The sequence below is a fragment of the Athene noctua genome, chromosome 2, assembly GCF_965140245.1.
Source record: "Athene noctua chromosome 2, bAthNoc1.hap1.1, whole genome shotgun sequence".
Classification (NCBI taxonomy): domain Eukaryota; kingdom Metazoa; phylum Chordata; class Aves; order Strigiformes; family Strigidae; genus Athene; species Athene noctua.
The window spans coordinates 73,909,956-73,923,818 of NC_134038.1; the positions used below are offsets into that span (position 1 = coordinate 73,909,956).

The 13,863-nt window shown below is 38.4% G+C and overlaps 1 protein-coding gene across 8 annotated transcripts in view; it reads right to left on the reverse strand.

Annotated features, from left to right (window-relative positions):
- The window catches only part of FHOD3 (formin homology 2 domain containing 3), a 405,358-nt gene that overhangs the window by 368,567 nt on the left and 22,928 nt on the right, over positions 1 to 13,863 (reverse strand). For all 8 annotated transcript variants that reach the window (XM_074899444.1, XM_074899443.1, XM_074899442.1 and 5 more), the window contains exon 2: positions 2,170 to 2,276. In XM_074899444.1, coding sequence (XP_074755545.1) covers positions 2,170 to 2,276 — 107 coding nt within the window. The remainder of the gene's footprint in view (positions 1 to 2,169; positions 2,277 to 13,863) is intronic.

A 13,863-nucleotide genomic window follows, 5' to 3' on the forward strand; every position in this document is an offset into this window, starting at 1 on the left:
TCCTGGGGTTGCACCTAACAGAGCCAGTCCTGGGGTTGCACCTAACAGAGCCAGTCCTGGGGTTGCACCTAAAGCAGGCAGCTGAAACATGAAAAGACAGCACTTCCTATTGACCCACAAATAATTAACAGAGGAACGACTTCAGAGAGCAAGGCAAAGACCAGGGAAGGCGAGAGCTACATACATTACAACAGTTATTCTCTTTGATTTCACAAAACCCATTTCAAAAGATAATAATAATTTGTAGCCCAAGCTTTGATGCACCTCAGTACACCCAGTTTCATACCTCCCTACTCATCTTTGCAGAAGAATTAAGGACCTCCCAGCAGACTTCACATTACCTGGCAGGACAAGCCATTGGAAGAAGCAATCACTCAACTGACAACAGATTGTACAATTAACAAGAGGTCTGCACACACATGCAAAGTACACACAAACATAACCTGATTTTTGATGTCAAAACAACACAGTAGACATGAGATTCCAAGCAGCACAGTTAGTTCCATATGTTTTGGGATTTTTTCCTAGGATAGCCACCACAGAGAAAATCAGAATCGTGTTTCAGGAACAATTCATATCATTGAATTTATGTGCCTAAAGGAATCAGAAATTAAAACAAGGTGGAAGGTAGCTTGCCATTTCAAGCACAAAGTCAGGCAGGAAAAGCACCAACTGGTCTCTGGCTTGTCAAATTACTTGGCAATGCCATTGTGGGGCATCAGAAAGCAATGAAGTTAAAATCATTAGAATTATCACGGAGACATCAACAGAAGGAAAAGAAGATGTGACAAACTCACGCATACAACTACAAAAAAGATCTCAAAAGAGAAAGTTTTTCCTTCATCTTACTCGCTTTCAATTAATTATAAAGTGAGCTGGAAATAAGAACTTCCTGTTCTCTGCAGCAATTTCTATCACATCTGCACAAAACCGAAGACTATATCAACTTCTATACTCAACACATTGGAAGGGAGGCTCAGTTCAGCTGTATTCAATACTTTATCTATTGAAGAACTTCTAACTAATTTAATTTCTAACAGAACAGTTTCTTTTTTTTCCAATAGTTATAAAAACATGCCCTAAACTGGTATGCATGGAGTAGACATGCACACATGAATATCTATAACATATTATTTAAAATTCTTCTCTACATGAAATAATCTTCAGAGGCACCGCTTACATTTTTGAAAAGTATTCAAACAAAGGCAAGACTGCTATCACAAAAAAGCAGAGAAACCAGTATAAGCAAAAGAGCTGCATGTCTTAGTGTTAACAAGCCCTGACCAATTCAGAATACAGTTAATTTCCTTCTGGCACAGCTGCATTACTCACATGCATGAAATCCATGCCAAAATGCTCCCATAAAATTAATTACAACTATCCAGTCTAATATAGTAAACAACAAGGCAAAAATAGCTCTAGACTGTCTGTTCATTTTATATCTTAAACAAGACAATCACCTAAAATGCCCAGAAAATTTTTTTTTTCTAAAAAACAAGTTTTAAATGTGCATTCACACAGACACATGTTGATGGTAAATTTTGTTTTCACTTTCAGTTCTCAGAGATGCTTTATGGAAAGCCATATCGTCTCAATCTATGTGTACCAGCAATAACTAAAAAAACGGCAGTAAGACAGAATATTCAAAAAACCACCCCCACCACACACACCCCCTCCCTGCTGGCCTGGCTAAATCAATTGCAGGAGTTAAAAAAGAAATCAATACAAGTCTTTTCTCCAAGAATATAAAGTGAGGAATTAAATCTCAAGGCACAAAGAAACTGAGTTTATAACTTCAGGAGCACCACCCCAATATAATCTTCTACACTGACTATTATCGTATAAGAAAGATCTCAGTTCTCAGAACCAACCACCTTCATTTTTCATGTTCCAAAGAACTATAAACATTTATTAGACTAGTCAAGACATTCATCTGAACAGATTTCTTACAGTATGTCATCTTCTTAGAGAAACCATAAGAGCAAATGTAGATAGAAAAGTAATAAAATTCTTAATCGCAGAAAACGGAAAACATGCACACAGAGGGAACAATTTTATCTTTTCTGTTCCTATATAGATCTGTATGTACCAGGTTAACCTCACACACTCCCAAATTCTCAATGTTTCTGAACAAATATGCTTATTTATCTAAATTTAGTAAACACTTACCCTGCATCCTCCTGGAAGCCTTCCAGTTCATCTCTTTGTTCTGCTAGGGTGGATTCTAGATCCAGATAGGTACCGTTGTGAGACAACTGCAGGGTGCAGTCATCAAGCTGTAGAACAAAATTCAGATCATTAGATTACAGGAGTCACTCTCTCTAACATACCTCTAACATCGCCTTCCCATCTTCTAGGTCCCCAGACAAGAGCTTCCTAAAACAACCTTTGTTAAGAGTGGATGAGAAAATGGGTGCTGTTTGGCAATTTATGCAAGTCCTTATTCACTAAACCATCCTTGGTAACAACAATATCAACATAACTAAAACACACAGAAAATTTTTTTTATTTGAACATACAGAAGGAGATTAGAGGGCTTTATCACAGTGCCTTTAGAATCCTATAAAGAAAGAGAAGTTAATTTGAATGTATCTCTAGGATATACAGTAGAGTTTCTAGGCTTCTGGATGCAGCTGGAAGAAAGAAGCAGCTGTTTTGTGAGCTACTGAACATCCCCTATGACAAAGGATACAGCCAAGAGACAGTGAAAGATGTGGCAGCCAAGAGTCAGGGTCCTGCAGTGAGGGGGAGTGCAGTCAACCAAGACCCAGATTTTCTGGCATTCTCATTTTACGGACAGGCACTAACTGGCTTCAGAGGCTGCAGGGAAGATCTTCCTAAGTACCAAGGGGGGGGAAAGGACTGGACACTCGTACCAGCTTCCTGCAAAGTTACTGAGGTAACCAAGGACCAGACCTGAAAGCAGGAACCTGCCTGCAGTGATGCTGAAGGAGGAGAGAGCAATTAATAAACCCTCTTTATTTCCATCCTGTCTTTCCTCATCTTCAAGTTTTCCATTAATTTTTCCAGTTGTCAAAAAAAAAAAAAAAAAAAAAAAGTCAGATTTGGTCAAAGTCAGAAAAGGAATTTGGTTTTGTTTTGTTTTTTTTACAGGGAGCTCATCACAGAAGGTGGTCTAGGAATATCCATCCCAAAACTCTGGCTAACTTATTGCACAGAAATACAAAATAATTACTGGATTGAGAGAGTAAACTGAAGAACCCCAGGGAAGAGCTAGAAAGAAACATGAGAACCCCTCTCATCACAAGATAACCCAGTGTCAAATCCCAAGGAATGAAGAAAAAAGCCTTCCCAGGGCAGGGAAACAAGAAAACATTTACCAAAGGGCAGGTAGAAGTACAGAGTTGTCCTGTTTCACCACTAGGGAGTTATGTGACCATCTGCTTGGAGAACCCAGCCCAGAAGAAAATAAGCTGCCACCACTGAGCCCAGCTGGATGGGTTGCCGTGGACCTTCATGTGTCAGCACCACACTGGGGGACCTTTTGTAACTGCTTCCAAGTTCACAAATATTGTAAACCCCAGATGTGTTAACAGATACAAAATCCAGTCTGATAGCCAAGCAATCTCAGACTGACCTGCCAAACAGAAGAGGTGTCATTCCTCTGGATTTAACAAAACAGACATGTCCTTTGTATGCCTCCATCCATTCAAAGGTAACTGACAGTGGTGGCGTAAAGGACACTTTGGGACAAGAAGAATGTTTAACACCATGCTTCATACCAATCTGCCACAGGTGGCAGCCAATGACTCTTTGAAGGGGTAGGCATGGATCTGAAACAGCCAATGATTCAAGGAAAGGAAATTACAGTCCTTTATCACATCCATGATTTTTTCTTTCTGCTCTTTTTAACACCAGGGAAGAAAACCAATGAGAATCCATCTTCGATGAATTGCCTCTTTTAACTTCCCATCAAAGTTATGGTTCCCAGTAGCTGTTCATGAAAGCATGATAAGCAGCCACACTTCTTATCTGGCAGTCAATACTAAAACTAAGTCATGCAGTTTCCTATCACTGATTTATATATGCAAGAAAAGAACACAAATAGTCTTTGATTATTCTGGATTAGCTGCATTGGACATACTTCAGAAGAGCTCATTTATAATTAGCAAGTGACAGAACACAACTTTGGGGTCAGACTACACCATTTATGCTTTGCACTGTTTGCAATCTGAAAGAAAAGTTCATCACCTGGAGGAAGGGAAAGGATAGAAGGAGGAGGTAAAGTTGTATTTCAAACCTGTTCCATTTTTTTCTTCCCTTTTTTCCTCCCTTGGGAAAGAGTAAGTCAAATAAGGTGACATAAATTTTTATGCTGACTCCTGGGGATTAAAGAAAGAAAAGAACCTCCAAGAGCAGCTCTGATTCAAGTATTACTACCATGTATCTTTCCAGTTACAAAGGATATTAACCTATGCTAATTCAAAATACACTCTTTAGAGAAAAAAGACTAAATACTACTCTGGGAAACTTTTCCCCAATAGTCCGAAGTATCTAATGAAATGCTAATTTATTCAAAGTAATGCCAAAAGGCAAACTACTAATTAGATAAATGTTCTGCTGTCACCATGGAGATTAGGAGATTTGCCCACAATTTCCAATTATACCGCATAATTAGGGAAAAGGAACTGTGCTTTACAAATATCTTATGACTTTAGTGTATTAAAAGCACGATGAGAACAGGAAGTATTTCATGTACAAAATAAAGAATAGGACATTCTACCTATGTTCATCTCATCTCCGTAGTTTCACCTGAACATACTATTCATCCAGGCTTTGAAGTGCTGTACATCACACACTATATTCATTAATAGGAGTCAGGGTAATGGGAGAGATGACAATATCTTTAATTTCCATTACTTAACACCAAGTCCTGCCAAAAAGATTTTTTCTTCTCTTTCATGTGTACACACAGAGACAGAAGGGAGCAAAATAACACTTAAAGGGAGTGTAAGTATTAAGGCAACAGACTCTAAAACCCTCCTTACGTAGGATCACTTTGCTCCTTTGCCTCCAAGCTTAACTTGCACACATATTTTGCAGGCAGAATACAAAAAGAGAAGCCACCTTATGAATTATTTTTAATTAGTAAATTGCCTGCCTTTTTCAACACAAAGGATGGCTGTTGTTCACTCATTAGTGCTTATTAGTAACAATTCAGGATGTTAGTCTCTCCCCTCTGCTCAGTGTTAATCCCATGTTTATCTGCTATGCATCACTTCTTCCATCTCTAGAGACCCTCCAAATGGCCCCATCTAGTTCATTCACAACATGATCTTCCCAATGATCATAATTCACATTAAAACCCTTATTAACAACCATCTTCTCTTAGGAGAATCAAAAGACAGAATCCATAATCCATAAAGACAGTTCAAAGAACATTTAATGGAGCTGTTTTCCATAATCATGAAGGAAGACTGCAATTGTGACTTTTCAGAAATTAATTCAATTTATTTCACTTTGTTCTTCACAATTCTGTTTAACTCTGCAGTATTCCTTACTGGTCCCACAATTCTGATCTGCATTTTGTTGTTATTAAACTGCATAATTCATTTATACTATTGCCATGAGGTCAGATTCTCCAGGATCTTTTCATAAGCTTACAAATCCATTTGTTCTAAAATCTCTCTTGCCACTCCCTTCAAATCATTTATATTTTTCATATTACACTTTCCTGTATTTCCCAGAAGAACCAAAAGGCTGATATAAGTAATTTAAAAGCAACTCATCCTACAGGCTTTACAACAATTTCCCATACTTTCCTATAGTCACATTAAAAGAATACTACAGGTTATCACGGAATCATGAACATAAAGACACACTGTCAAATAGGACAAATGTAATGCTACATCTCCAAGTCAAAAAAAAGGTTACTCCTTTTTCAATCTTCTGCAGATTTTTTTTATTTTAGATAAGTATCAAATGATATCATAAGCATCTGTAAAGCTATAAAAACTATGCATGTATTTTGATTACATTCTTGTCTTCTCAAATTAACAGTTTCTTGAGAAAATATCCAGAGTGTATTTTTAAATCCCTATGGATATTCCCATATTCTCTTGTCTCTATAAAGAATGAGTCTACCTAGAAGCAGTGTCTTTCACATGAGCAAAGGATGAAAAGCTAAGGTACATGCAAGAATCATCAAAACAAGTGTTTTCACCAGAATCACCAGCTATGGATAGCCAGAGTTATCAGCAACCATTCTCCCATTGGGTTTACATGAAGGAAGCAAGGAGAAAACAGCTGTCTTGATGCAAGTATTCTTCACTAAATATGTAACTGATGTGCTAATGTGCTAATGATCACCTCCATTTTCATACTGGAACCTAATTGAAATATTAACATCTGTACTCTGTCATGACAAGATAGGTATCAAGAAGCAGTAGGTGCTGAGGTGCTGATTCACTGACCTACAACTGTCTAGTCTGGACAAAGGGATCTTAAGCAGCACTGACCTCACTAGCTCTTTGCTGATTTTCCATAACTGAACAGAAACATAGAAACAGTAAGAGAACCAGATGTTTCTATTAAACAGCCTGAAATGAAAGTAAAGGTACTAAATTAAACCAGTTTTTCTGTAATAAGTGTTCCAAAACAGAAACGGAGAGATGTTTGAACCTTCTTGGATCATAGATGGTATCCACGCTGTCCAACCATTATAGTACCTATGCTGCAACTGTAACAGTCATGAATGGAAAACTAAAAAAGCATCACGTACACACACAGAGACCTAAACACCATCATCCCAAAAATTTCATACATGCATACATATGCATATATATTATCCCTGCAGTGTTCAAAAATGTAACAGTTGACTGAATTTGAGAGTCAGATCCCTGAATCAAAAGTTGAGCCCTCAGAAAGGAACAGCTTTGTCTGAGAAGCCAGAGCTAAACAAGTACAGAGAAACACCAGAACTTCAGGACAGCATCATCTACTGTCTGTAACCACAACGTATTTTTCACTTTATTCACTTTCCAAACATCTTCAGGAAACAAGACAGGTTACACACACCATTGTGCAGGTGTTCTCAGAGCAGAACCACCCTGTGCTTTCAATAAGGCAAGAAGAATTAAAAATGTGATACGTAATCATATTGCTAATGACCAAATCATAATGTATGTGTACAAACAGAGGAAAAAGATATTTTTAAATGTAAAAAAAAAAAAAACAAGGTTACATTCACCATTTTTATTTTGTGTACAATAAATATTTGTGCTGTAAGCATCTCCAAGTAAGTACTTAAGAATATTTTTTCCAAGTGAAACAGAATGACAGTTTCAGCACAAGAAATTTTACTTATGTCCTTGTGAGTCATCACCACAGTTAGAAACTCTTTAAATAACCCTGAAATAGAGTTTTCCCACAGGAAAATGGAAATGTAAGAAAATGTAAGGGAAGTGCAAGAAAAATGAACAGTAAGTACATATAAAGATCGTAAGATTACAAGTAATATTTATACTGTTTAAGTTTGTACTTACAGTTGTTTCACACTGAGAAGCTGAGCACAATTCATTACACAAAAGCAAACAAACATCCAATTAAATGGTTAAAATATCAGAACATTTAAAAGCAGAGCTTCCTAGTTCCTCATCCTTTGCCACTTAACCCATTACAGAGTGAAACTGTACCACACAAGAGGAGAAGGGTGTCCTTCTCTTTGATTACAACTTTGATTACAACTAGAAACAGGCACAGCAAAGTCAGAGCTAAAGAGGTCAAGTTTTCCCCCACCTTGGGGGTCATCCCCACCTCACCAGCACCCAGAGTGCACTCAGAGGCAACATGCCCATCTGCCACATGAACACATAGGTTGGGGAAAGTTAAGCAACCAACTCATGCAAGTGTTCCTTATAGGCTACCTGGAGATCAAGAACATAGGGCAGAAGCTCATTTTGTGATCTTCTTTCCCAGGTAACCAAATCCAGCTAGCAGTGGCTCATCCCTCAAACTGTGGGGTCAAAATAATATGTACTACAAGGCTATCAAACTTTAAAGGACTCAAAATAGTTTGATAGTACTACACTAGTGATGACATTTTTCTAGTTTCAAGCACAGACCCTCAGAAACAGCTAACACCCATTTCTCTTCATAAACAAGCCCTTGTTGCTGTGCAGCTGGAAAGCTTGTCATTTCTCTGAATTTCAGCGTTGAAGCACATCACCATCAAAAGGAGCAAGGAACAGCGGGAGGTGAGGGGGGAAGAATAGCAGCAAGAAAAGGTGACCATCAGCCAGTTACCTGATGCCAATAAATTACTAGTGTCACTTTCAGAAACTAGTTGAATGAATAGAAGGAAAAAAACCCAAAACTGAGTTCAATCATTTTTTTCATCTACTGCCTTTAGCTTCTTGCAATCCAAGAGAAACACCTCAAACCAGAGGTTGGAGGCGCGAGAACAACAAAACATCTGATTCTGAACACACACAACCCATACATCCACCCACAGACAGTGCTGCCACCTGCTCATCCTCACACACACACTTACAAGAGCTTCAGGTACATACCAGTCTTCTCAGTCAAGAAGCCCAGTGGGTAAATAATTCAATGCAAAGGCAACACACACCTTACCATGCCAACAGAAACTCTGGCAAGTCTGTCTTCTCTTCCTCCAGAAGGCTTTGCTAGATTAGCCCACATCCAAAGTGGACTTTCCTTTGGTTTAATTTCTCTGTCCCAAGGCAGCAGTAGCTTGGCAGAGGCTAAGGCAAGAAAAATACCAGAGGCACCCTTCTGCTTTTTCAGAAAGCACAGCAGAGCCGAAAGTAATTAGAAAAGTTTCTCTTGCCCCTCTGTTCAAGGACCACAGAGCTGTATTTTTCAACAATCACAGAGAAATGCTCTTTCCTCAACCTCTTGTCCTGAGAATGCGTTCAGAAAACCTCATTTTGAACAAATCTCTCCTAAACACCAAGGTGTTACCAAGTCAACAACCAGAGCAGAGAGAGCCAAATGTCCTCCTGATTTTAATCTTCCATTTAAATAAAGGTAGGCACTGTTCAAAAATTCAGTTTAGAGAGTGGATCAAGGATCACATTCATAGGATGAAGGGCCTTACATTATGAGACAGGAAGATACACTTATTTACTGGTGTTAGTACAAATCAACAGAACCACTTGACTTTGCAGTCACTATCTGGAAGTACAACCAACTCTCACCAGATTTCCAGTAATTCCACCAGGAGCTAGTGAACAGATTATTTTGCTCATTCGGTTGTTTCCAAAACTACAGGGAGAGATTAGAGTAATCCAATACCAAACTGCAGAAATAAAAATCCCTCTTCAATCCTAGTTTCTGGCACAGACCTGGGAAATACTTACCTTATTCAAATGACTCAGCTCATCTTTAATTTCAACATTATTGGGTGGTAATTGTCATTAGTGTTGGCGTGCTCCTTACTCATCTGCAGGATGCTTTGAAGAGTAGGGCTGATAAAAAGCAAAGTTCCTTTATGCTCAGTATTTCCTTTCTAAATTTAAACCCTTGTTTTCCTTCATACATCACAAGTGTGACACATCTGCACACTCCAGGTACCGAGTTTTTAAACACGGTCCCTTCTGGTTCAGCTTTTTCTAGTGTAACTGCGATCCTGTTTATCAAGGCCAACAAATGCCATTTTCCCCTCTGCATTCCTATCTCCACCCCTTCTTTACCAAAACCCATTCTATTCAGGAAAAAAAAAACAACAAAAAACCCCAAACACCAGCTCTGTCTGCTTATGTGCCCAAATGAATTCCATATCTCCATATTAAGCAAACCGCACAAACTGATTCGTCCTAACAAATACTTAACACTCTTTCATCCAAGGCCAAGTTTCAAACTGAGAATGACCATTCAGAAGGCCTCATATTTTAATCCTTTTGAAATTTTTTGAGTTACAGATTAGGTGATGCAAATTTTCAGGACTGGCACACAGCTGGCCCTTTGAAACATAACAGGATTGCTATCACTGTTAGTTCTTACTGAGTAATGAAAAGTGGGGATGGTCTAATTGTATCCCACAGACCACCAACCAGAATAATTATCTGGCTTCAGAGACACCACCAACCGCCCTCTCACTGAGGGCTTCAGTCCCTCCCTTCTCATGCGAGCTGGTGCTACCCAGTCTGTGCCATGGTTATGCATGTTTCAGTCATCATCATTTAGGGCAACATGATGGAAAAAGACCAAAGCATCTAAGTCCAGGAGTGATGCCACATGACCCATCTCAGGTAAAAAGCTTGACATTAAGGAAAAGGAAAGTAATTAGTCTGTATGTAAGCCAAATGTTAGGGCCCAAAATTAACAGTGTACTCTAAAAAGTGCCCTCATCTTCAAGTATGACAGCAACCCAACATACAATCACTGTATCTTGATCTAAAATTCCCTGTGCTCCAAATAGCTCCACTGCAATTGCTTAAAACTATACTACTCCCCATGCTTTTTTCTTTTTAAATATGATTTTCTAATTCACAGTATTTCCTTAAAAATTCTTTTAAAATTACAACAAACCCCATACTTTTATGATGGGAGAGTTTTAAAAGTAAGGTCAGGCACATGCTCTATATAGAAGGCCATTTATGGAGAAGGCAGCTGGGCTACCTTCAGTCATCCATGCTCACAAAAGTCAGCAAGGTTTCTGAACTCTATCACACTCCTTCTTCCATATTCTAAATTTAGAGGCTGAAGAAAAAAACCCCAAAACTGATTTGCTAGGTATGTGACCTTACATTATGAAAAGTAATTTAGCATGTACAGTAGCATTCCCCAATTTTGCAGCTCTTCGGGAGTTATTAGCATAGCTTGTGGGAATAGTTACTAGTGCTAATGCACCTCTGGTTTAATTTTAGCGCAGTAATTGCCATCGTCAAACTACTTCACAAACTTTGTACACTTTACAGAGCTTATGTGCAGTTGAAATGATGGAGACATGCCTACACACAGTATAGTCCGAAGGTTTGCACAATTGGGCATAGGGCCATCAGAGCACAATTAAAAGGAACTGCTACTCTGATATGAAAACACTGGTATTTTGAACGTGGCCTGCACTCCTAGTCTGAAACAGCAGCTTTTATCTCTGGCCTGGTAGACGCCACAAAATATTCCTGGGGTCAGGTAATACAGTGCATGGAGTGAAACATTAATGCCACATTAGATCCTCAAGAGCCACTGGAACAATACACTGCCAATAAAAATATTCTGCTGAAATAACAAAGACACTGAAAACAAACACAGAAAGCTGTTATATTAATATTATGGGTTTGACTTAAGAATAACAGAAGGAAGTTCAGAGTTCAAAATTCTGAAACTGCTATTTCGAGGGGCTCTGAAATACAGTCAACACACCACAGCGAAAAAGTAACACGTAGATGCCTACCTGTTGCTATTTTTAGACAATTATGTCACTTACTCAGACCTTTTGCTTCATGACCCCCTTTAACACAGTGCTCCACAACAAGCAATTTAGAGTTCACTAGAGTATCTGTGTCCAAATATGACACCATGGCTTCCAACAGCCACACAGGCATTGTTAGAAAGCACATGAGCACTCAAAATATCAACATCCATAGAACAAGAAAGTCAAATAAATTCATCTTGAGATGAGGATTACTGCAATGTTTAATATGAACTTTAAAAAGCTAACTGAAAACATTAAAAATAAGTTAATTTCTGCATAAAACCTATGCAGATTTTCATGCTGCATGGGCAACACACATTCTTTCTTCCCCGCTTAATTATTTTAAGTTAAATTAGTAATTTGAGATGACATACAAACCAAACAGCCAACAGTAGAACTCAATAAAGTCAAATTGTTTAGACGAAAAATGCTCCAGTTCTTTAACCCCCAAAACCTACTACGTTTTCTAGGTTTCTCACCATAAACACAATGAACCTACAGGATAAGAGTAACCTAACCTCTGCAACTTGTCACTAACTTTGGGGCACCTAGATTCTTCCATTCCCTTTCCCCATCCGTATTGAGCTTTTCCTAAACAAGATGACAAAGAGCTAGCTCTTCTCACCTTTGTAGTTAGGTATATCTTCAGCTGAAGAGAAAGGAGAGTGGCCATAAGAACAAAATCTTTTATTTGGAAGTATATACAGCTTTTTGGTTGAGACTCAGGGGGTGCCTACAGCTGACACACTCTCATTACCATTTGGCTGGAATTACTGTGAAGGTATCCAAGGAAATGGAAATCATCTCTAAGAAGGAGATAACTCAAGAAAAGGGAGAGGAGGAGGGAAGGGATTAGCTTCCATGGAGTTTATCATCTGAGAAATCTTTTGTTCAGAATGTGTGTGTGTAGGAAAAACACGGAGTTAATATCTCAGAAATAGTACTTTTAAGGGTAAGACATAGTCCAGGAAAGCAAAATATCATATTGAATTTATGACTAACAGTAACACTTGTCGTCTTTTGTACTTCTGTTAAGCTGAAAACTGCTGAGTACTTCACTGAAAAATATTTTTTGAAGTGATATAGCAAAATGAACCTGTGACTTGCAGCCTTTTATTCCTAATGCATGCCCTGAGAACAAGCTTTCTATTAATATCGTCCCTCTACCTTGCTTGAACAGTTAAGAGACACAGGTTGTTCTAAAGATTGCCCCATCACTACTCTATTCGCATTCGGGACCCTGCAGGTTGCTCACTATCTTATCACAAAACTAAAATAATGGACTACTGCAGAACCAGCTGCACGGTTTACAGAGGCACAGCAAGCACACAGTAAGAAATATATGTAATTATCTTCAGAAGTGGTGGTTCCACCAACATAAGTGGCTAAACACCTACCAGACAATATACCACAAAAAGTAAGATACCAATCCCTAACCTACTGTGCAGATTGCATTTCCACCCATATGACCCACATCTGTATCCTTTTAAAAACAGTACAGCAGGAATGTCAGTCCTTAGATAAGCTGTACTTAAAAAAAATCAGTATTTGAGAGAAGAGGTTATTTGCATCCATGATCCCCCCTCCACAAATAATCAAAACTAAGGAAACCAGAGAAAGAAGAAACAAGATACCAGGCCATTTGGAAATCTGAAGCAGGGAGGTTTGGGGGAAAACAAGACAGCTTCAGGGAGGAGTGGACGAGAGTTCTGAAATGACTGCAGTTCTAGCAAAATTCAGAAACTTTTGAGGGCCAAAGCAGGGAGATTTCAAGTTGATGAGAGTCAAAGACAGAGTCAGTAAAGAAACAGGAAGCCCAGGGTAAATTGTCTTTTGTTAAAAATCAAATTTTGACTTAAAGGCTTCTGGTTAGTTATCTGAAAGCTACAAAACCCAAAACACTACCAAAAACCCATGGGTTAAGATACAGGAAAATACACTAAGCACATTCACACAAAGAGAACATCATACACTTCTCAGCAGAATAATTTTTCAGACACAGCCTGAATCTTGGCAGTTTAAATAAAAGATTTTTTTCTACTAACAGTATTCTAATGACTACAGTCATCAAGTCTCCCTAATACTCAGACTGCCTCTTAAAGGCTTTGTGGTTTCAAAACCAAACATCAATTGGGAAGTCATTAAAAAAGCATGATTAAAAAGTTTAAGAGAATGAAACTCAATACAAGAACACTGAAAAAACTATGAAAATACATGTCCCCTGCAGTCTCTCTTAACTACTGCTTCCAGATTTTATAAAAGCACAAGGGATCTAAAGTCAGATTTTCTGCCCCTGAGCAGAATTTATTTGGCACTTATGCGTCATCTTTTTTTTTTTTTTTTTTTTTAAAAAATCATTCATTTCTTCCTTGTCTGATTAGCTGCCAAGCAGTTTCAACCCCCAGCTTTAAAACAGTTGTCTGGACTAGAATAGGCAAACAAAAGAGAACCTCTGCATTCAT